Below are 21,510 nucleotides of genomic sequence, written 5' to 3' on the forward strand. Positions count from 1 at the left end.
AGAGGATTAATAACAAACTAAACCATACTAGTGGAGAGAAATGAGCATGGAGGTGTTGAGAGAAAAAATAAATAAATAAATATTATTAAATAAATATTAACCCTTATATTCATAAATCCTTGAAAAGATCATATAAATACAGATCACATAAATGTAGATCTTTAAGCTTGCAGCATTTGTATGTTCATAGAAAAGCATGATTCTTATAATCGGGCTGTGCTCACTGAAATAAAAAAAAAAAACAACAACTCTGAAACAAAACCCAACAAAGGACATTTGTTTCACCGGCACTCTGGCTTCTTCAGAGGAATTTTGCAAAATTCCTTGGATGGCAAATGAAAAGCACTTTCTGTATCTTGCTGAATCATGAGGATGCTGGGCCAAATCACGTTCTTGGGCATAATTCACACTCCGAACCGATTTGAAAGTTACTTGCATGTATGAGATACCCTCTGTTCATGTTCTTTTCCCGATAGAAGGTGCATTGTTTATTTATTTGTCTGTTGGTGTTCTAGGGCCCAGCGGAGTATTTGCAGTGCTGCCTTTCCTAGCTGGGGTTGCTGCTGTGAGTCAGTACTGCTGTGGTATGGCGGATATGCTGCATGGGTGCAGGGTCTGCTCTCAGATTCACTGCTAGTGCTCTTCTTATTTGCATCGTGCCAAACAGCTTCTTTCTGAAACTTGTACAATATATACACAGGCGACAAAACGAGGTGAGCTTGGAAGCTCTTCAGTCTGGTGAGTGGTGCCCAGATAATTAGGACTGTTTTCTGTACGTTTAGGCTACATTTTCATGGCCTATCATTCCATCTCTTGGTTCTTGACCTTCTCTCTCTTGCCATACACACGGTAGTAGAGAATAGTCACTTAGTTACTGGCGCTTCTGTTAGTGATGCCGAATTTGTCATTTTCTCCGTTACCACTGTGTCTGGTTTTCTGGCATCAGGCTTTTTATTGGTTGGCGTGGGAATGAATAATTGTGATTTACACAAAGAATGTATGTAAGAAAGTCTGACTTATTCCACTGCCCCTGCCTCCAAGGGTACCCCTCTCTGCAGTGAGGGGGGAATATGGGAGACAGAAAACACTAGGGAAAAGCGATTGGGCTAAAATGCAAGCAGAGCACCAGACAAAAAAGAAGGTGAGCCAGGAGATGGGAAGCAGGGTGCTAAGCGCCGCGGCTCCTTGACTTGTGGAAATCCTAGGAAGGCAGCTGGCTGGGCTATGGGTGGCGGCCGTGGAAAGGCACAGCACAAGGTCAGTCTGTGCGATGAGATTAAGTGTGGCCAAAAAAAAAAAAAATGCTGATTGGGCAAATTCTCCCATTGGTGAGCGCTTATTCCAGGCAGAGTCTTCGGAGAGGCAAACCTCGCTTATTTATTTTGGGGTGCCACACCATGGCTGCAAGGGGAGCCTTTCTGGCACTCATCACCTTACTGCAATCCAAAAACCTGTCAGAAGGGAGCTCCAGAATACAAGAAGTGCCCAGCCCAGAAAAGGTAAAAGATGCCATTTTCGTTTATTATTTTTAAATAATCCACATTCATCAGTGCTTTCCTTTCTAGGCACAGAAACAGAGGAAAGCCATTATTGTGAAGCCTATTTCGTTTTAAAAATAAAGTTCAAATTAAATGCCAGAAAAAAGCAGGAACGTCAATGACATCAAGCTAAACGTCAAGAGCAAGGACAGACATTGTAAGCAAGGACATATCAGAAACTCCAAACTTCCCGGTGGAAGGAACCATAATTTATAAATGAGCAGACAGTAATAGGAAAATAAAACACAAAAAAAAATAAATTGAAAAAATAATTGAAAACGGTTTGCATTTGTCATCAACTGGTTACATCTTTTCTGTCATAAGTTGGCTGGACTGACTTAGCATAGGGTGGAGAGAACTGCCTGCAATTTTAATAATATTTCCCTAAAATGAATAAATTTCAAATAAAAGTTGTGCTTTACTGCTAATATTTTGTATAGTGCTGGCCGGATGGCGGTAGCACTGTGCAGATACACGTAAGAGACGGTCCCTGCCCCCTGGAGCTTAGTCAGGACACAAAGAGAAAACCAGGAACACTGGGGTAAAATCAGCAAGAACCAGAGCACAGCGAGTTATTGTGAGGAAAGGACTCGTTCATCTGTGCAAATCTGCAAAAAAAAAAAAAGATCAGACCTGCGCATGCTAAAGTTAGATAAGGGAAACTGGAAGCAAAACGTACAGGCTTGAGGTTACAAATCAACTTTTCAAATACTGAGAAGAATCACACAACCCACCTTTTAAACAAAGCACTTAGAGAAAATCCATGCAACAGCAAATAAAAAAACAAAAACCCAGCCTCTGAGCTTGAACTGTTTGAAAGCTGAGACTTTGTCTTCAGTGAGCGATTTAAGCTCCAGCGTTCCCTTTTAACAGTGAATGTCCAAAGTTTCACTCCAGCTCTGCACTCAGGCACCCTAGGGAGGGAGAACACTTTGTGGAACGCAGGGGCTGTGGCTAGCCCTGGGCACCCAAGGCTCCTGCCCAGGATCTGTTGGCCAGTGACCCTGGGGCAGCTGAAAGCAGCCTGTTTTGTTTACTGTGCAAGCCCTCTCCAGGAACAGGAGGGGAAGGGACCAGACTGAGGCATCGATTTCTCCTTCCCCCTCTTACCCCTCCGGTCTGCACGGAAAGGGAGGGGGTGAAGCTGCCCCTCCCAGTCCCTCGTTTCCACGGGCAACAGTAGGGAAGAGGCCGGAGCAGAGGGACAACCTGGGAGCCCAGGACTCAGCTATGGGAAGAGGAAGGAGGCGGAGCCTGGAGCACGAGTCAGGGAGCCGTAAATAATTCATGGGGGAGGTGGGGGGGAGTGTATGCTGGTGTTGTGAAAAGGGGTAGCAAGGTGAATTGGGATACATGGTGGGGGAGGAATGCTTGAGAGGGTTAATGTTAGGGAAAGGCCGTGCTTGGGAGAGGTGAGAAGGGGATGACACAAAACGGGTGAATGTTGTGGAAGAGAGGTAATACACAAGAAGGGTAGGTGAATGTGGTTCTCCCCCCCCCCCCCCCCCTTCCTGAAATCAGCAATGCAAACTTGGGCTGTCTGAGGTGATAAGAGAGACCAAGGCTACAGGGGTACATAATAGCCATGAGAGAGGAGGGGGATGTGTGTGGAGGTTGTGAGAGTGCAAGGGCGCAAGACCTGGGGTGGGGATGCAAAAGAGCTTGCAGAATTGGGCTTGGGGAGTATGAGACTGAGCCGGAAGCTGGGAAGGCCTGTATGAAAGAGTCAGAGGTGGTAGTGGGGGTGAAGAGAGCCAAAGGTGGTGTCGGGTTGGGGATGGGGCAGAGGTGATGGTGGGGGGGGGGGGGGGATGTGAGAGAGCAAACCAGAGTTGGCGAAGTGGAGGATGATGACAGAGAGCTTCAGGTGGGGATGAGGGGGAGGGAGAGAACCAGAGGTATGATGGGGTGGAGGGGTGAGAGAGAGCAAGGGGGGGGGGGGGGAGAGAGAGGGAAAGATGGGGTGAAGGGATGGGGGATGGGTACATAAGAGCCCAAAGGAGTAATTAGGAAAAGTGCTTGATAGAGAACTAGACAAAATATTTGGGGAGGGGATTGTATTCAAGGGGATGACAGACTGGGTATGAGAGTGAATCAAAGAGACGGGATGAGGAAGCATGAGAGAAGATAATTAGGGGTGGAGTCAAACTGGAGGAGCTGGGAGAATATGAGAGCTGCTGAGTGAAATTAAATGGTTTCGAGGAGCTGGGAAAGTCAAGAGAGTCAGATAGCAGGAGATTGATGGGAGGAGTAACCCAGTGAGATGGAATTGGAGGGCTGAAATGGGTAATGTAGGGGATAGCTGGGGAAGTGAAGTGTTAGGAGCGTGAGACATGGTGAATTATAGAAGAAGAGTGAGAGGGATGAGATCCAGGTATTAGCAAACAAAGTGATAGTTATGTAAAGGTGAGATTTAGAGGCAGAGAAGAGAGAAATTAAGAAAAATGAGATAAAAGAAAAAGACAGAGTGCAAGGAGGGAAGAAAGTGTTAAAGAGAGAAGAGGAAAACAGAAAGGAAAACCTGAAAAAAGATTTAGGAGAAGACATGAGGAAATAAAAAAAAAGACAGAAACCAATACACAAAAAGGTCCTCACAAAAGCAAAGGTAGAAGAAGAAAGCATATTGGGGTAGATTTTAAAAGGTACACATGGGCGTGCTACCCGGCGTGCGCACATGTACGCCCGATTTTATAACATACAAGCGCAGGCACGCGCATGTTATAAAATCGGGGGTCGGTGCGCGCAAGGGGGTGCACAATTGTTCACCTTTCGCGTGCCGAGCCTGCTCCGAGCCGCACTGCCTTCCCCCATTCCCTCCTGGGCAGCTCCAAAATTGGAGCGGCCTCGAAGGGAAATTCCCTACCCCCCCCTCCCCATCTTCCCTTCCCTTACCTCCCCCGCCCTTTCCCCCCCCTTTTCCTTTTTCATTCTTCTGTTGCAAAACTTACATCAGCCGACTGCCGGCGCGTGATCCCCGGCACAGCAGCAAATGGCCGCTGTGCCTGGAGCCTCTGACCACGCCCCCGGACTGCCCACGCTCCACCCCCTTCCCGCCCCCTTTAGTAAAGCCCCGGGCCTTACAGGCGTCGCCGGGCCTTTTGAAAATAGTCCCGGCGCGTGTAAGCCCTTTGAAAATCTGGCCCTTTATTTTCAGTTTATTAACTGAAATATGTAACGCAGTGAACTAGTGATTGTATGATTCCTGGAGTAAAGCAGATTCTCTGCAGGCTTTGTTGGCTTTACTTGGATCAATGTATTATTAAAAAAATATTGTACATGAGCTATTGAGACCACATAGCATGTGAATAATGGCAGAGGAGTAGATGGGCAGATTGGATGGGCAGTATGGTCTTTATCTGTCGTTACAGTCTATCTTAATACTTCTTGTGTGTTAAGACTTCTGTGGTTTCCAAAGCTCACGTGCAATATTTTTAGATAATTTGTATGCTGAGCCACTAAAAGGTTTTAGGATCTGCCACGAATGTGGTGACTGGCAGGTAACTTTCAGTATTAAGTTAGTGTATGTTCTATGTGCAGTTCAGTTTGTGCTATATGGAGAGATGTGGTGGAGAGTTTAAAAAGTTTGTGAAAAGACAGAGAGTGCTTCACCAGGTGAAACAGAGCTGGCGATAAGAAACTGGCAGCGCATCGCTGACTGTGTGAGAAACAAAACAGTACGGGGCATCCCCTTGGCTCTTCCAGGGTGATTGGGGCTGATTTTCAAAATTGTCCCCATAAGCCCAGCAGGATCTCAGAAACACTCGTGTCCTGATGAGTTCTTACAGGATTGTCCTTGGGAAGGACGGATCGTGATTGCTGAATTATCACAATCTCGGGATGGTGGGGTGGGAGGGTGAACACCATGTCCCAAATCTTGTAAGTACCTAGCAGTGCCTCTGGTGGAAGGTGCAATTTGTCTGCTTCTCGACCCGTTACCTGCACCAAACATTTCAGCCCCTCCTGCCTGAACCAATGCAGCTTTCATCAGGCAGTAATAACAGCTGTACTTGTGCTGCCAGGGCTCCACTGTAGAGGGGCGATGTGCATATGCCTGAAATATTAAAGAGAGATCACCCTACGCTGTTTTGGTTAAGAAATGAATCCTGTAATCACTTTCCATAAGAGACTGATTTTGAAGACGCTTCTTTCTTTTTTGTTTTTTTTTTTAATTAGTTTTTTTTTTTATGTGGTGCTTGTAATGGATTCCAATAGCACTGCCACTGTTTGAACCGGGGCTGCTAGTGTCACCGTGAGAATGCAGCTCCCTATATGGAATTACAGTGATGTCACTGCAGGAATGCGGCTCCCTGTACGGCACTGGAGTGACGTCACTGCAGGAATGCGGCTCCCTGTACGGCACTGGAGTGACGTCACTGCAGGAATGCAGCTCCGTACGTGGAAGTATCAGTGACGTCACTGCAGGAATGCGGCTCCCTGAACGGCACTGGAGTGACGTCACTGCAGGAATGCAGCTCCGTACGTGGAAGTATCAGTGACGTCACTGCAGGAATGCGGCTCCCTGAACGGCACTGGAGTGACGTCACTGCAGGAATGCAGCTCCGTACGTGGAAGTATCAGTGACGTCACTGCAGGAATGCGGCTCCCTGTACGGCACTGGAGTGACGTCACTGCAGGAATGCAGCTCCGTACGTGGAAGTATCAGTGACGTCACTGCAGGAATGCGGCTCCCTGAACGGCACTGGAGTGACGTCACTGCAGGAATGCAGCTCCGTACGTGGAAGTATCAGTGACGTCACTGCAGGAATGCGGCTCCCTGAACGGCACTGGAGTGACGTCACTGCAGGAATGCAGCTCCGTACGTGGAAGTATCAGTGACGTCACTGCAGGAATGCGGCTCCATGTACGGCACTGGAGTGACGTCACTGCAGGAATGCAGCTCCGTACGTGGAAGTATCAGTGACGTCACTGCAGGAATGCGGCTCCCTGTACGGCACTGGAGTGACGTCACTGCAGGAATGCAGCTCCGTACGTGGAAGTATCAGTGACGTCACTGCAGGAATGTGGCTCCATGTACGGCACTGGAGTGACGTCACTGCAGGAATGCAGCTCCATACGTGGAAGTATCAGTGATGTCACTGCAGGAATATGGCTCCATGTAATGGAACTGCTGTGATATTGCCACAGGAATTTCATGCATGCAATAATATTGAAAGTGAACGCTGTCCTATTACTGTACTACATTGAAAATATTAAAAAGAATTAAAAACAGACAATTTCCTAGCTAAGTGATTCATTTAATGTAACATAATAGTTGGCAGATAAGGGTCTATTGGCCTACTCAGTCTGCACAGTTTCCTGTGCCTGCGGGATGTCTGATCCCTTCTCTCTCTGTATTTGTCCTCCAGTTTTGTCACTGCGTTGATTCCTACCAGCCCTCTTCCACTGGGCCATTGTAGGAAAGAAATATTAACTCCCCCGTCCTTTGACCTTCCCTCCCCTCGGCTTCAGTGGAAATGATCGTGCAATGTTGTAATCAGTGACACTGGTAGCCAGGCCTTGGGATCTTATTGTAACCCTAGATGGTCTGCCAAGCCAATGTTTACAACATAGTTAAATCTTTTTCTCTCGAATCAGTGCTCCAGAGGGGGCAGGTAGAACTGGGGCAGTTCCCCTGGGGCCCAACAACAGTTAAGAGCTGGGTGCTAAAAGACATCAGTGTTTGGGTTCCAAGTTTTCTAGTTATTTGTTGTTTATTTATGTGAAAGTTTTGATATATACCGCCTACACTAGAACCTCCATGTTAGGTGGTGGACATTGTAAAACCATGACAAACTTATGCCAACTAAAACAAGGGCAACCAATAAAATAATACATTAAGAATATTATAATAAATATAAGGTCAAGGAAAAGTCAGTTGAAAAAGCCTTCAGCTTTATCATGGGAGAACTTGTAAAATCCGTAATCATATGAAATTCTAGAGGCAATCCATCCACATAGTGTCTGCCCTGCTTCAAGTGCCAAAAATCGCTCTTGGCAGCCCTGATCCTTACTGTAACTGGTTTGGATGCCCCTTCTGTGATTCATTCTTCTCTCACTGTCTGTGTACAGAGCACGTGTGCGCCTTGGGAAAGGGTCAGGTCCAGGAACATCTTGCACCTGGGAAATGGAGACAAAGCCAGCGTTCTGCTTCTGGAGTTCCAGTTGTCTAATCTGACAAGGTAAAACCCTAAGACGCTTTAACCCTGTAGGTAGCCTCTGGGTTTCCTGTGTACAAACCACAGGACGTGACAATGGCTGAGGATGATGGAAAGAATTTGCGTGTTTTTGAGGAGGTGGTTTAATACGGAACAGCTATGATTTTTTTGGGGGGGTAAAAAAAGGCAACTTCTCGAAAATAAACACGAATCACATGCAGGCCCATACGTACCCCAAAGATCAGCAGCAGCCTCACTGAGGAGTCGATTGACTTACCTGGTATGAAGCTGGAAGAAGGCTAGAACTTTCCGAAAACCATTTGGAGGAGCCAACTATCCCCTTTCCGTTGCTTGCCAACGAGAGAGGATTTTTCTAACCCTGCTCATGTTTCATAGTTGCGTCACTTTATTCTTTTAATTTTTATCATTGTCATAAGAACACAAGAAATGCCATGCTGGGGGCATTAGGGTGTTCCCGGAAGATCCCACAATGTAGATCCATTCCTTGTTGTTCACTCCCAGGGGATAAGGAATAAATGTCCCAAGTCTATCTTTATTTATTTTAAAAACTTTTCTATACCGTCGTTAAGTTAAATAACCATCACAACGGTTTACAGAAGGGCACGATAAAGAGAAATATGGGTGGTATAGATTACAAATTACTCATGTGCCATCATAGTACGGTAACAATTTAAAATAATAAACTAAGTGTGTAAGTTAATCCTGATTGTTAGGAACAAATTAGGCGGTTTGACTTTAACATTAATGTGCTTTTGTAGGTTACTAATAACTTCTAGCTTGGTGCATCCTTAGCTATTTTTCTCCTTCTCTTTATCTTTATAAAATGCCAAGAACTTGTCCAAACCGCCTTCACGCCTTGCTGTGCTATGCCAGATACATAAGACCATATTCTCTGGCGACAAATTCCATAGCTTAATTGTCTTTTTATTGCTGCATGGCTATGGCGTTTCTTTTTAAGAACATAAGAACATAAGAAAATGCCATACTGGGTCAGACCAAGGGTCCATCAAGCCCAGCATCCTGTTTCCAACAGTGGCCAATCCAGGCCAAAAGAACCTGGCAAGTACCCAAAAACTAAGTCTATTCCATGTAACCATTACTAATGGCAGTGGCTATTCTCTAAGTGAACTTAATAGCAGGTAATGGACTTTTCAACAAAGGGTATTTTTTTTCCACACCATCCATTCCATGGGTATTCTTTCAGACCAGTTGAATTGACGCACATCAACAGAGTCATCTGGTTTCTGTTTGCTTTTCTTTCTGTTCGACGGTTATTCTTTTCAAAACACATTTCAACCTTGCTTTTGTTCTTGTTCATGAATGAGACGGCGTTGAGACAGGTGAACAGTTTGAAGCTCAGCTTCTGTGGTAGGTAGACTAGTAGGCAATGAAACGTTTTGGTCCAGATGTTCCTTCTCTCTATAACCATTGAGGGGGTCAGTTCACCCCCAGAGGTCTGGACTTCCACTAACTAAACAGCAGCTGCTGAAAATCAGGTTTCCCCAAATTTATATGGTCAAAAAAGGGGATATTCAATCTCTATTTGTGCTGTTTTGAAATACTCAAACAATTATTTGGTTGAGCTCCAAAAAAGATATTTGTAAAGCACCGAACTAGCCTGAACCTTCTATGGTTGGACTTTGCTCTGTTTCCAGTCCCGCCCACAAAGGATTATTGACTCTCTTAGAGATGTGGCTTCTGTTCACGTTTCCCAGTCCTCTGGCCCAAGTATATTCAGGCGAAAGGGCAAGCAGCAAAGTGTGTAATGGCTCAACTCCCATTATTTCCTGTTGGGAGGAAAAATGTAATTTGTGTTTTCTCCCATGGAAAATCATGGGGAGCTGGCACATGCCCAGACTCCTCAAGGACCAGTGGAAGGAAGGCAATGGATAGTAGCTGGGGGCAGCTGAGCTGATGGCAGTTGGGATATGAACCTGAGCACGGGATGCTCAGAGGTTTATACTGTGTCCAGCACCACCACTAGGGGGTCTACATTACCAAAATGTACATGGACTGTGGTCCATTTGTGCTGCCACAGTCATCCTTTGCTCTGTGGTGTGAAACAACAGTTTGCTAAGAAGGGGTACATAGGGGACGGTAACTAAAACGAGCATACGGGTGCCCATATATGTGCGCTTGCATGCATAGGTGCACATACACACGCGTGTATGTGTGCCCCTAATTTTAAGCAGTTACATGAGCTAACCTAGTTTGTATATCACCCTTAGGACTTTGTCAGCTTTAACACACACAGGTAAGCAGATTTTAAAACACGCCAGCGTGAAGGACATTCCCAGTTTTACTAATTTGCCCAGTCTATCTCGAGGTCATCCAGACCCCTCTGGTTCTTCAGCCTGCACTCGCCCAGTTGATCCAGATCCTTCACCCAGTCGTATTCGGTCTGAAATGAGTTTTCCCCAGACTTACACCTCATCAAGTGCAGAAGTAAATATGCGCAGCTAACAGCCCACTGCGTGCTATGGCTGCCGGATTTAAAATACAGATTTACGCATGTAAATGTTGTCCCTCCGCCCCAGGACGCTCCTGATATGCTCTGACTCCGCCTCTTTTTTTCTATGCATTCAGTTGCTCATGCACGCACAAGGATGTGGTTAATTGGGCCATTTTAAAATACGAGTTGCTCGCGCTCAGGCCAAATACTCACGTATATGGGGCTTTTAATGTGAGCAACTCTTTTAAAATTCATCCCAAAGTGCATGGTAATATTACTCTTTGCCCTTCACGTGTCCAATTGTGCATACTTGATCTTAGGGATGTGCATTTGTTTGAAATGAAAGTGTAAACGGGATGAATGAGCCCATTTTCGTTTCATTTCAAATGAACTGAAAAATAAAAAACATTTTGTTTCTTTTTCTATTGGCAAAGAGAATGCACTGTTTCCCAAAACCCCCCAAAAATAAGAACCCTAAAAATGAAAAACAAAAAACCCCTGAAAAACAAATTAACAAAATGAAAACAAATAAAACTGAGTGTGCACATTCCTCCATGATATATGGGTATCTACCGGCATGATGGCAGGACATGTGTAGACCATTCTGTCCTAGAAGGTCTTATGCCAAAGTGCGATGGCTGTGGTGCAGAAGGTGGCGGGATGCTTGCAGGAGTGGGAGTTAGGAAGGCATGGCTGCTGGGAATACAGAGTCAGCGACGCAGTGGCAGCAGATAGGACACTGTCCAGCGAGGCTAGCCTTGTTTCCCTGTTTTGCTCCGCAGAAAGAGGTGGTGAGTTAGAGAGACCATGACAGCAGTGCAGGGGCTGAGGATCACATGATGTGAATACAAGAAAGGTGTGCTCGGCCAGGGTCCTTTGAATGCTGACCCTTCATGGATAGGATGGCAAATAAGAAGGTGTAGACGGTTGCAGGAGTTTGATGACATTTAAATGCAAGCAGGCCTTGTATTCCAGCATTTCCCCAGACACCGGAGCTTGCATGAAGATTGTCTCACTGTAATAAGCACTTTAGTATGTGTGCATGAGTGCTAGGGTTTTCTCTATTGACTCATATGAAGAGGGAGTGAATAAATGTTGCAGAGATCATTCAAATGAGTTTGAAGACTGAAGTATGGGCAAACAGTTTAGGCTTCTTGCTGTTAGTTTATGCTTTGCTTATGTATGTTCAGCACAATTGCTTGAAGCCTCAGCTGGATCACTGGTGTCCAGTTCAATGCTATTTGTCTTCTACACAACCTCTGTTCAAGCCTTGACAAGTGATTTTTGTATTTGCCTTTCTAAACAGCTACAGTATTTGCCTCAGCCTCCTTTCTGGCCTCCAAGGAGGTAAATCATCCTTTTCATAATCTGAGTTAAAAAAGAAAGATAAAGCAAAAGTTCAGTTACCAAAAGGAAATTCAAGCCTTTCAACTTGCAGCTATGTTCAGGAGCAATTCCGCTGGTGAGCAAAAGTGACAAAGATGCTGGTGGCGTCTTCTAGAGTAACCGGTTCATTAAGGCAGGAGCTTTTGAGGACAAGAGTCCACCTCATCAAATGTCCTCAGAAGCTCATGCCTCATTCACTTGGTAAAGTCTAGAAGGTGCAACCATCCTCGGGATCGTGGTTGCTGCTGCAGCCTAACATGACTACTCCTATGGAAGTTTTCATCCCCTGGTGGGCTCACCTATATCCAGAATCAAGGCTTGTTTAGTTAAACAATGTTACATGCTTTAGAACACAAACACTGATCAAGACTTTTTTTTTTTTTTGCTCCTTGACGCAGAATGAGAGAAAACCCCTTAGTCTTCCTTGCTAGAAAGTGATGGAAATAAGAGCTGAGTTTTATAATATTGCATGCTTTTGAAAGTATTGTTAATACTGTATATTTTTCCATAGTTCTTTATCTTCATTTGATTTTCGTACCTATGATTCGGAGGGAATCATATTTTACGGTGACATTGATGGCCCTGGGAGCTGGTTTCTTTTAGCTTTGCGACAGAGTCATTTGGAGATTCAGATGAGCAATGAAGATGGACAAATGATGCTCTCCCAGTGGGGTCCGAACATGAGTGATGGAAAATGGCGAAAAGTGAGTAAAATAAAAAAGCTTTCTGGGTCTGCATATAGTAGAGCCAAAATTTTGAAACAGAATAGTTCAGCTGGCTTTAACGCTTGTCTTTAATTGTCAGGCAGTTAATTACTGGACAGGTGATAAAGAATTGTTTTCTCAAAGTCCCGTCTAGAAATTGTACTTGTTAAGAAGTGAGAATCCGATGCTGATGAATTCTAGACCTACCAAGGAAAATAACACTCCACTCATTACAAGCCTATCTGTATCAGCAGGCATCCAAACAATATCAATACACAGAAAACTCTTTCTTTCGATATGGTAACAAATCTGGGAAATTACTAGCAAATCTAGTTTGAGCTCGTCAAAATAAAACCTTCATAGAAAATTGCGTACCCCCCCAAAATACATGGGCAATTAGGGAGAGGACATTAAAGAAGTAATGCATGTATTTTATGACCAATTATATACGAAGGACCTGCAGGGCGGTATGGTGGAGGAAGACATTTTTTTTTACCAATCTCCCTCTACCTCAAATCACAGATTTACAACGTGATTAAACTTTCCTATTACCAATACGGAGATCCAAAAATGCCATAAAGTCCAGTAAATCGGGGAAGGCTCCGGGTCTGGGTGGTTTCTCTTACGATTACTACAAAATCTTGAGTGAGCAAATAACTACGACAATGGGGTCTTTCTTCACAGATGCCTTAGTAAAGAATTGCTTTCCCACAGAGTTCAACAAAGCATACATCACAGTGTTACCTAAACCAGGCAAAGATCCGACCCTCCCTGTCTCGTACAGACCGATTTCGCTATTAAATTATGATCTCAAAATATTAGCGAATATTTTGGCTCTTCGTCTAAGCAAAGTCCTTCCAACGCTTATTTCACTTAATCAGGTCGGCTTTGTAAAAGGCCGCTCGGCGACCACACATATTATAAAGCTTATCACCGCTATTGCACACTATAAAGTTCATAAGATCCCTGCTTTAGCAGTAAGCTTTGATTCAGAAAAAGCCTTTGATTAGGGTTTCATGGTTCTATTTATTTTCCACTCTCTGACGCTACGGCATATCGGGGAACTTGGTTCAATATCTCTCCTTGTTATATCACAATCCAACCTCCCATATCCTAATTAATGGGAGCAAATCCCTGCCCTTCACCCCACAATGAGGAGTGCGTCAAGGATGTCCGTTATCACCGTTGCTTTACATACTCTTGATTGATCCTCTCTTACGGATCATAGCTGAGGATAAGGAGATTTCGGGCCTGGAGGCAGGTCCCACATCTTTCAAAATAGCAGCGTTTGCCAATGACATCTTAATTTTCTTAACATCTCCGCTCATCTTGCTGCCAAAGGTCTTAGACTACCAGAATCAGTTTGGACTCTTTTCAGGCCTAAAAATCAATAGGGATAAATCTGAGGCCATGGAGGTTCATGGGAATTTCAAATCAAATTGGGGATATCCTTTCCCTTTGCAATGGACGGACAACCATATTAAATATCTTGGGGTGTTAATCCCTTCCGAGATAGATAAAATCTATAAAATTAATGTACATCCCATGTTACAAAAATTACAAAAACGCCTGGAATTCTGGTCCACTTTACCACTTTCCATAACAGGCAGAATTAATCTATTTAAAATGATAGAGCTTCCGGAATGGCTGTACTTGTTACAAATGCTCCCCATATGGCTCAAACACTCGAACATAGTAGTTCTTCAATGAGTATTCAAAAAATATATTTGGAGAGGAAAAAGGGCATGACTAGCAATTCGGTTCCTCTATTACCCAATCCAAAAAGGAAGACTGTCTTGCCCTGACTTTCAAAAATATAATCTAGTTTGCATGAGAGATTGGTTATCTGGTACCAACTACTTTTCGCCCACCTCGTATTTACAAAGTTGGTTTAATGACCATTCCCTAGCGGCCTTGGTTCAACTTCCTCATCCCAACTTCCTAATTCTGCCAAACATTTTCTGATTTTAACCTCAGGGAGGCAAGCCTGGGCCTACATGTGTAGAATTCTCAAAGTAGAGACATTATTTACTCCTATTCTTCCTATTTGTGGCAACCCACAATTTCCACCGGGAATGGAGAATAAAGTGTTTAAGAACTGGGTGGACAAGGGCTAAGTATATGTCGGTTAAATATTTTCCCCCAAGTACAATCATATTACATAGTTTTCAAGAGCTACAACAAACATATTCCCTGCCGAGCTCTGACTTCTTTGCATATTTGCAAATCAGACATTATATTTGTAACTCACACCTCAATGTTCCCTCTCAATCACAAAAACTGGTATTAGAAAAAATCTTTCTAGAGCAAAGCAAAGTAAAGGTATCCTGCTCTATTTTCTCTAAGTTGCTCACTTTATACTTACCAAATGACATCTCTCGTGTTATACAACAGAGATGGTCCCATTTTTCTACTCTGCAACTCTCAGCTAAAGACATTAAATATTACCTGGACCATATACCCCGGATCTCAGAAAATGTTCTGTTGAGAGAATTACAGCTGAAATTCATATGGCAACTATACTATTCCAAGACTAATGCCTACAAGGCAAAAATGTGCTCATCACCAATGTGTTCTAAATGTGGACTCTTTGATGGGGCTTTCTACCTTGTTTCTGGACATGCCCAAAGCTCATGATACTCTGATCCCAGATACGGGCTTATTGTTGGAAGGTGTGCACTAGCAGGGTTCCTGTAGATCCCAAAATGAGGCTGTTTGGCATTTATCCCACATCATATAAGACACTTACTAGCCCACAGAAGGCATTTCTAACCAAAGTTAACTTAATGGTTAAACAAACTATACTGACAGTTTGGGCTAATTCAGAACCCCCAAATTGGCTTAATAAAATGATGAAGTTGGTCACTATGGAGTATATGTCTGCTACCAAACAAAAACTAACTACTGAGATCTGGACACCTTTTCTCCAGATACAAACATTAGTAGCCAGACGGGAGGTGATGTCCTTTCTCCCATCGCAGTCTGCTTGGAGGGAAGGGTCTATTCCCCTAGTAGTCTTCGTTCCCTGAACATAAACCCTTGCTAGTCTCCACTTTCAGACAGTGTATTACAATTACCGTGTTAAACTATGCATATTCCAGATGGTGTTGGAGTTATAAGTCGTGTTTGAGTGCCAAACTGCCTTGGGGTTTTCCGTACATTATGTCCTCAGTATGTCCTAATGTTACTCTTGGTTTATAAGCCTCCAAAGTGGAATGCATCCAACGCTTCAGTTGAATTTCCAGTAGAGACCTGAAGTAGACATTCACAACCTACAATTTATACCATGTAATTTACAACTTATGATCCTAGCTAGCACTCTCAGTGCATACTTGGGAGGGAGGGAAGGGAGGGAGACGGAAGGATATTAGGGGTGAAAATATTGCAACTCTTCTATTCAAGATATTGGCTGAATATACTATCTAACTATATCACACTTATAAGAGCAATAGCTATTGTTTTCTGTATTAGCTAGACTTGTTGCCTATTTAATCAAGTTCCATAACTTTAATCAAGTTTTATAACTATGAGTTAAGTTTGTGCCTCATTGAAGCGACATAGTTTGTATACCTTTATCAAAGGCTACTGTCCAAATGTTCATGCTTCGGCTAATACGGTGTTATATGTTGGTTTAATACATGCATGCATCATTGGAAGAGTTATATACAAACATCAATAAAAAGGAAAAAAAGGAGTGAGAATCCAATAGAAGAATGTAAGGCAAGCCTTCCTATGTCTACCAGTCTATCACCCGTGTGCGTTTCTGAGAATCCTTCTGAAACCTGGTATCTTCTTACACCTGCGTGGCAGCGAGGAGAGCTGAGAAGGTCCTGCGAATCTGCTTCTGCACGGGCTTCCTTCCCATCACCACAGAGCTCATCGTGGGAGCCAGCTCTGGAAACCGATTGGGGGTTACCAGCCTGCCCCCAAAGCCTGTGACCGGTTAGCCTGTATTTAAATGTCCATAGCAGATGGGAAAGATTAATGTGAGCAAAACAAAAGCTAGGAAAGCGCTCAAAGTCCCAGCAGTCTCTCCTTTCCCCAATTCCAGCTCATCCCACCCCTCCACCCCCATTAGTCTCTTTCTCTCCTTTCCTCTCCTCAGCCCATCCACACTGTACTCATTCTCTCCACCCTCTCTCACATCTTCCTGTCTTCTTTCCTACTGGGCCACTTCTAGTCTCCTTTCCTTCTCCACTCTGTACTTTTTCAGAATTATTTTTTTAATTCTCCCCTTCCTGCTTGGGCATACTCTGTATTTTTTTTTTCTGAGATTTGGGGCAAGGGATTTAATAAATATCCCTCTGCCTGCTCCACTCCTTACACTCCCTTACGCCGTTCTGCTCCTCACTTCCCTCTGACCCCAGCCTTCTCTGTTTCACTTCCATCCTTCCTCTCTCCCAGCAGGTTTCCCCTCAGCCCTCCTAACCAGTTCCCACCTCCTCTGCAGGCTTGGCTCACTCATCCCTTCATTGATCCCAGCCCCTCATCCCCTCTTCAGCACGTGATGCTTCCCTTCGTTGGCAGGCTCAGCTCACTTCTGAGGTAGAGATTCCCCTTCCTCCACAGGCTTGGCTTGTTCCCCTGCTTTGCCTTCCCCGAGCTCGGGTACATCTTCTCTCTCCCCTGGGACTGCTCCCACCTCCTGATCCCCCTGCAGCGCTTTTTCCTGACGCCGGCGACAGTTCCCCGCGCCCTTGGAGTCCCACGTGAGACGCTCCGTCACCTGCACACCTGCTTGTAAGGCTTGGAAACTCCAGGGGAACCCCCCACCCATGCTTGGTGAGAGGACATTTGGGGGGGGGGAGGGGTGCATTCCTATCAGCCCACCGCGTGCCCACCCGTCCTTGTGCTTGATTCAGCTCCAGCGGTCCAGGAGGGAGCATCCAGCCTAGGGAGCTGAAGCAAGAGCCGGGAGGTAGCTGCGGAGCTTTGCCAAGAGCAAAAAAAAAAAAGGGGGATCAAATCAGGAAACGAATAGGTCTGGGGTGGGGGGCAATAATACACCCTCGTTCCCCCCTCGATTCTTGTCATTTCTTCCTGCTGCTGCTGTTCTCTTTCTTTGGACCTGTGCAGCCCAATGCCCCCCCCCCCCCCCCCAGTAGGCCCACCATTGCTCCCTGCAGTGGGATATAACGGCAGAATTATTATTTTATTTCTGTAAATAAGGACAGTGTTCCCCCTTCCATTGGAACCCCGACCGCAGCCCCTCTCACTATGAAAGATGCCAGTTTTTAAGAGGAAGATTTTCCACCCGCGGCATCCCGTATCACCACAACCTCCGCCCCTTCCCGTAAAATACTTTATTTACCCCCCGGTGACTGCAGGACTGGAGGAGAATGGCAGACACCAGCTTCACCCACCCTTGACTCAGCTCATCTAACACAGAAATCTTTGCCAAACTTTAAACAAACAATGTTCCAACCTTCGGGCCTCTGCTTTGACTCTCTCCCCTGTTCCTGCTTGCTCTTGGCCTTCTCTTGTGGTTTCCGCTCTGTCCGGCTCTCATTTCTTTAACTTTTCTGTTCTTTTTTGGCCTCCACGTGTGTGTGTGTGTGTCTCTCTCTCTTTATCAACAGGCGCCCTCTTGCAGCTTCCAGGATTTCCAGAGGCAGCCGGTAACGCTGAAGGGGGGGAAGTGGAGATGGCAGCAGAGGAGACACAACTGGCACCTCTGTAACCTTCATCCTGAAGCAGGGGGGCTGGTTCGACGCGCCGTGGCTGAATGGAAGTCTCGGATTTGATTCTAGATGGTACTCAAACTCTGCATCGTGGGCCAGTCAGGGACGGAGCTGTTGCTGGCACAGTCCCCCCCCCCAAGGGAAGGAATTCCCAGCTGTCGCGTGACAGCGACACCTGCTGGCTGACCGAGAGCTTGTGTTGGCTTCAAGTAAGGAACTGCAGTCCAGCACTTCGCCACCGGAAGGCTGTCACTGCAATGGTTGGGCAAGACGGGAAGAGTTTAAAAAGGGGGGAACCTTGGGTAGCTGAATGTAAAGACTCCTAGTGCCTTAGCCCCATTACAAACTGGGTACGATTGAGCTGGAAACTCACAGGAGCAGGAGAATGACGAAAGGTCAATAAACAGCATTTCAAAACTGCACATGGCAAGTGTCGTCAGGAACCCTGTCCAAACATTTTCTGTTTTAAAGTTCATTTTGAATCTATTCAAGTTGTCGTCATTTAATTCTCCTGACTCAGCTGGGCAGCAGCCATGTCTGGGGCAGTGTTACAAATGGCCTCATGCATGATTATGATTGGTTCGTATTGACTTGGCTGTCATGAGTGACGACACGCGCACAGCATGAGTCACTCACATGACAATTTCATATTTGTGATTTAATACTGAACTTTCATCCAAGTGATTTGCAAACACACCGAACCAATTAACACCCCCACTGTAGAGCATTTCTCCCGTTTTGCGTCTACGGAGAAAATGCGTACTACCTCTTGGCCTGTAACTGTTGTTTAATTTTTTTTTCTCCTTCAGATGGAGAAATGGTTGCATTGAGCGCAGCAGAATTTGATCTACCACTGAGCGACTTAAAGAAACTGATCTTTCACCATTGTGTGTTGTTCAGGTGTCTGTGGACAGAAATGCAAACACTATTGAAGTGAAAGTGGATGGTGAAATAGTCATAAATCTAATGCACTACCTACGCACTCGGCACATTCCACTGAATCATACACGGCTCCGGATTGTTCTTGGAGATTTGGTGCCAGATAGCACCATCCACCTTCTTAGGCCGGTGAGTTTGAAGGCAGAGCCGGCGCTAACATTTTTTGCTGCCCTGTGCGAAAAATTGCAATTTTTATGTTGTGTTCCCCTGTAACCACACACTATAGAAACTGTCAGTCTCATGCTCTGTCCCAGCCCCTCTTTCACCGCCGAAAAAAAAAAAGCCCTGAGCCTATTTTACTCCATCCACAGGTCCGAAATTTCTAAATTGTGAAGGAATGATCCCCAGGTGCTCCTTCTCCCCCTATCAGTACATAAACTTGATGCCGGCTGGGCCCTGTAGCTGGTACCAATTGTTTGTACAGAAAAGCATGTACTGCTCTAGTGCCACCCAGAAAACCCTGCAAAAAAAGACACTTAGAACCCATATAGTATTAAGCCTATTGTAATGCCTGTTAGGTGTGGATTTGGCCCTTGGATAGCCTTGAGTAAACTGAATTACAGCAGTATAGTAAAATTACCATACCAAAATAGCACTAACTGCAAGCACTCAAACAGGACCAATCCTATCTATGAAAAGGCCCTAAAACAGCACCTATTAGGAAAGCAGAACAAACCAGCCTGCTCTAAATTCCTACTCAGAAATTATACATGCTAGCAGCATACGTTATTATATATATAATATATATTATTATATACGTCATTACTTATTGGAATCCCTTCATCATCCCTCAAACCACTCCAAATACTGCAGAATTCAGCTGCCAGAATCCTTACCGGAAAAAAACGAAACGAACACATAACACCCATTTTAACCTCTCTTCACTGGCTTCCTATTTCTGCACGAATTACCTACAAATCTATGACCATCATTCATAAAATCTTAAATGATGATCTTCATGGACTAAAAGGCTTAAACATAACCCCCCAAAACCCACAAAGAAACCTACGCTCCAACAACACAGGATTCTTAAACATCCCCACCTTAAGTGACGCTCATCTTTCATCTTTTCCATTGCTTCCCCCAAAACTTGGAACACCCTACCCATAGAACTGAGGACCCAGCACATCCAAAAAACATTTAAAAAAGACCTAAAAACATTTTTATTCCGCAAACTCTATTCTAACTATCTGACACCTGATCATCCCAGCCCTCAACAGAACTCGCAAGCATAATCCTCCTCCTTCATGCTCTCCTGATGTACCCTCCTTTTCTACCCCTCCCTGCTCACTCCCTTGATCCGTTAAGTTCTTTGAAAATGTTCTCCTCACTATTCTGTTATTCAACGACTAAGAAAATATGTTGATTGTTCACAAAACCCTACTGTTCCCAACTACTATGTTAACTCCATTTGATTGTAAGATAGTTGCATATGTTGGATGATAATTGCATTTTTGTAAACAGTTATGATGGCTCTACCGAATAACGGTATATAAAACCCTACAAATAAATAAATAAATACATCACCTTGCTTACATATGAAGAACACAGACAGACCCTCACCAAATATAGAATAGAGAGACCATAATGTATAAACAGAAAAGTGTAGATAGAAACTGAACTGGAAACTGCAACCATCCAGACTCTATATGCAATGAAGCAATGGAAAACCAGAAACATCACTAGTTCTCATAAATCAAGCAAAAAAAATCAGGAAATGTAAATCAATCATAATAAACCTTAAAAAGAATATTGAAAAACTGATGACAAAAGGAATAACATTGAATAATTAAGAACTCATATTAAAAAAATTTAAAATTTCAAAACAGCAATACAATAATTCAAAATAAACAGATGCATCAAACACCCAATAATTAAAACAAGAAGGGAAAAAGCCCCTGCTTCTCATACCTGAAGATTTTTATTTTCTAGTTACCCTGAGCCGGTCATGGATTGATGGGGCTAGCATAAGCTTTTTTCACAATTCTCTCAAGGCAGGCTCCCAATCACACCCACACACACATGCTGACACCCATTCACACACACACACATATCCATTCGCCCCAGGAAGGTTCCCATTGGTACACACACACACCCATCCATGGTAGGCAGGCTCCCATTTTCACACATACTCACACACCCCCATTCCTCCCAGACAGGCTCCTATTCACACACACACATCCACCCCCCCCCCCCCCAAGTCAGGCTTCCATTCACACACAAATCCATCCCCTCTAGGTAGACTCCCATTCGCGCACACACACACACACACACACACACACACCCATCCCCCAGGCAGGCTCCCATTCACTCACACACATACATCCACACACACATCCCAACCCAGGCAGGTTCCCATTGACCCACACACATATCCCCCCCCCCCCAGCAGGCTCCCATCCACACACACACACATCCCCTCATCCACACTAGGCAAGCTCCCATTTGCACATACATTGCTCCCAGGCAAGCTTGCATTTACACCCAATCACCCTCCCACCTCAGGCAGGCTCCCATTCACAACTGACCAACTTACCCACCCGTCTATCAGGATGGCTCCCATTCACAATCAACCCACTCATCCCTGAGAGGCTCCCATTCACACACACACACAAGCAAATTCTACACAGGCAA

At 44.8% G+C, this 21,510-nt stretch overlaps 1 protein-coding gene across 2 annotated transcripts in view; it reads left to right on the plus strand.

The window, feature by feature from the left end:
• The first annotated feature begins 1,318 nt into the window (after nt 1-1,318).
• LOC115098791 (vitamin K-dependent protein S-like) overlaps nt 1,319-21,510 on the plus strand; it is a 31,637-nt gene continuing 11,445 nt past the window's right edge. For both annotated transcript variants that reach the window (XM_029615732.1, XM_029615733.1), the window contains exons 1-4: nt 1,319-1,499; nt 7,608-7,717; nt 12,064-12,256; nt 18,838-19,005. In XM_029615732.1, the coding sequence (XP_029471592.1) occupies nt 1,398-1,499; nt 7,608-7,717; nt 12,064-12,256; nt 18,838-19,005 (573 nt within the window). In that variant the 5' untranslated portion in view covers nt 1,319-1,397. The remainder of the gene's footprint in view (nt 1,500-7,607; nt 7,718-12,063; nt 12,257-18,837; nt 19,006-21,510) is intronic.

This window comes from Rhinatrema bivittatum, chromosome 9 (assembly GCF_901001135.1).
Source record: "Rhinatrema bivittatum chromosome 9, aRhiBiv1.1, whole genome shotgun sequence".
Classification (NCBI taxonomy): Eukaryota; Metazoa; Chordata; class Amphibia; order Gymnophiona; family Rhinatrematidae; genus Rhinatrema; species Rhinatrema bivittatum.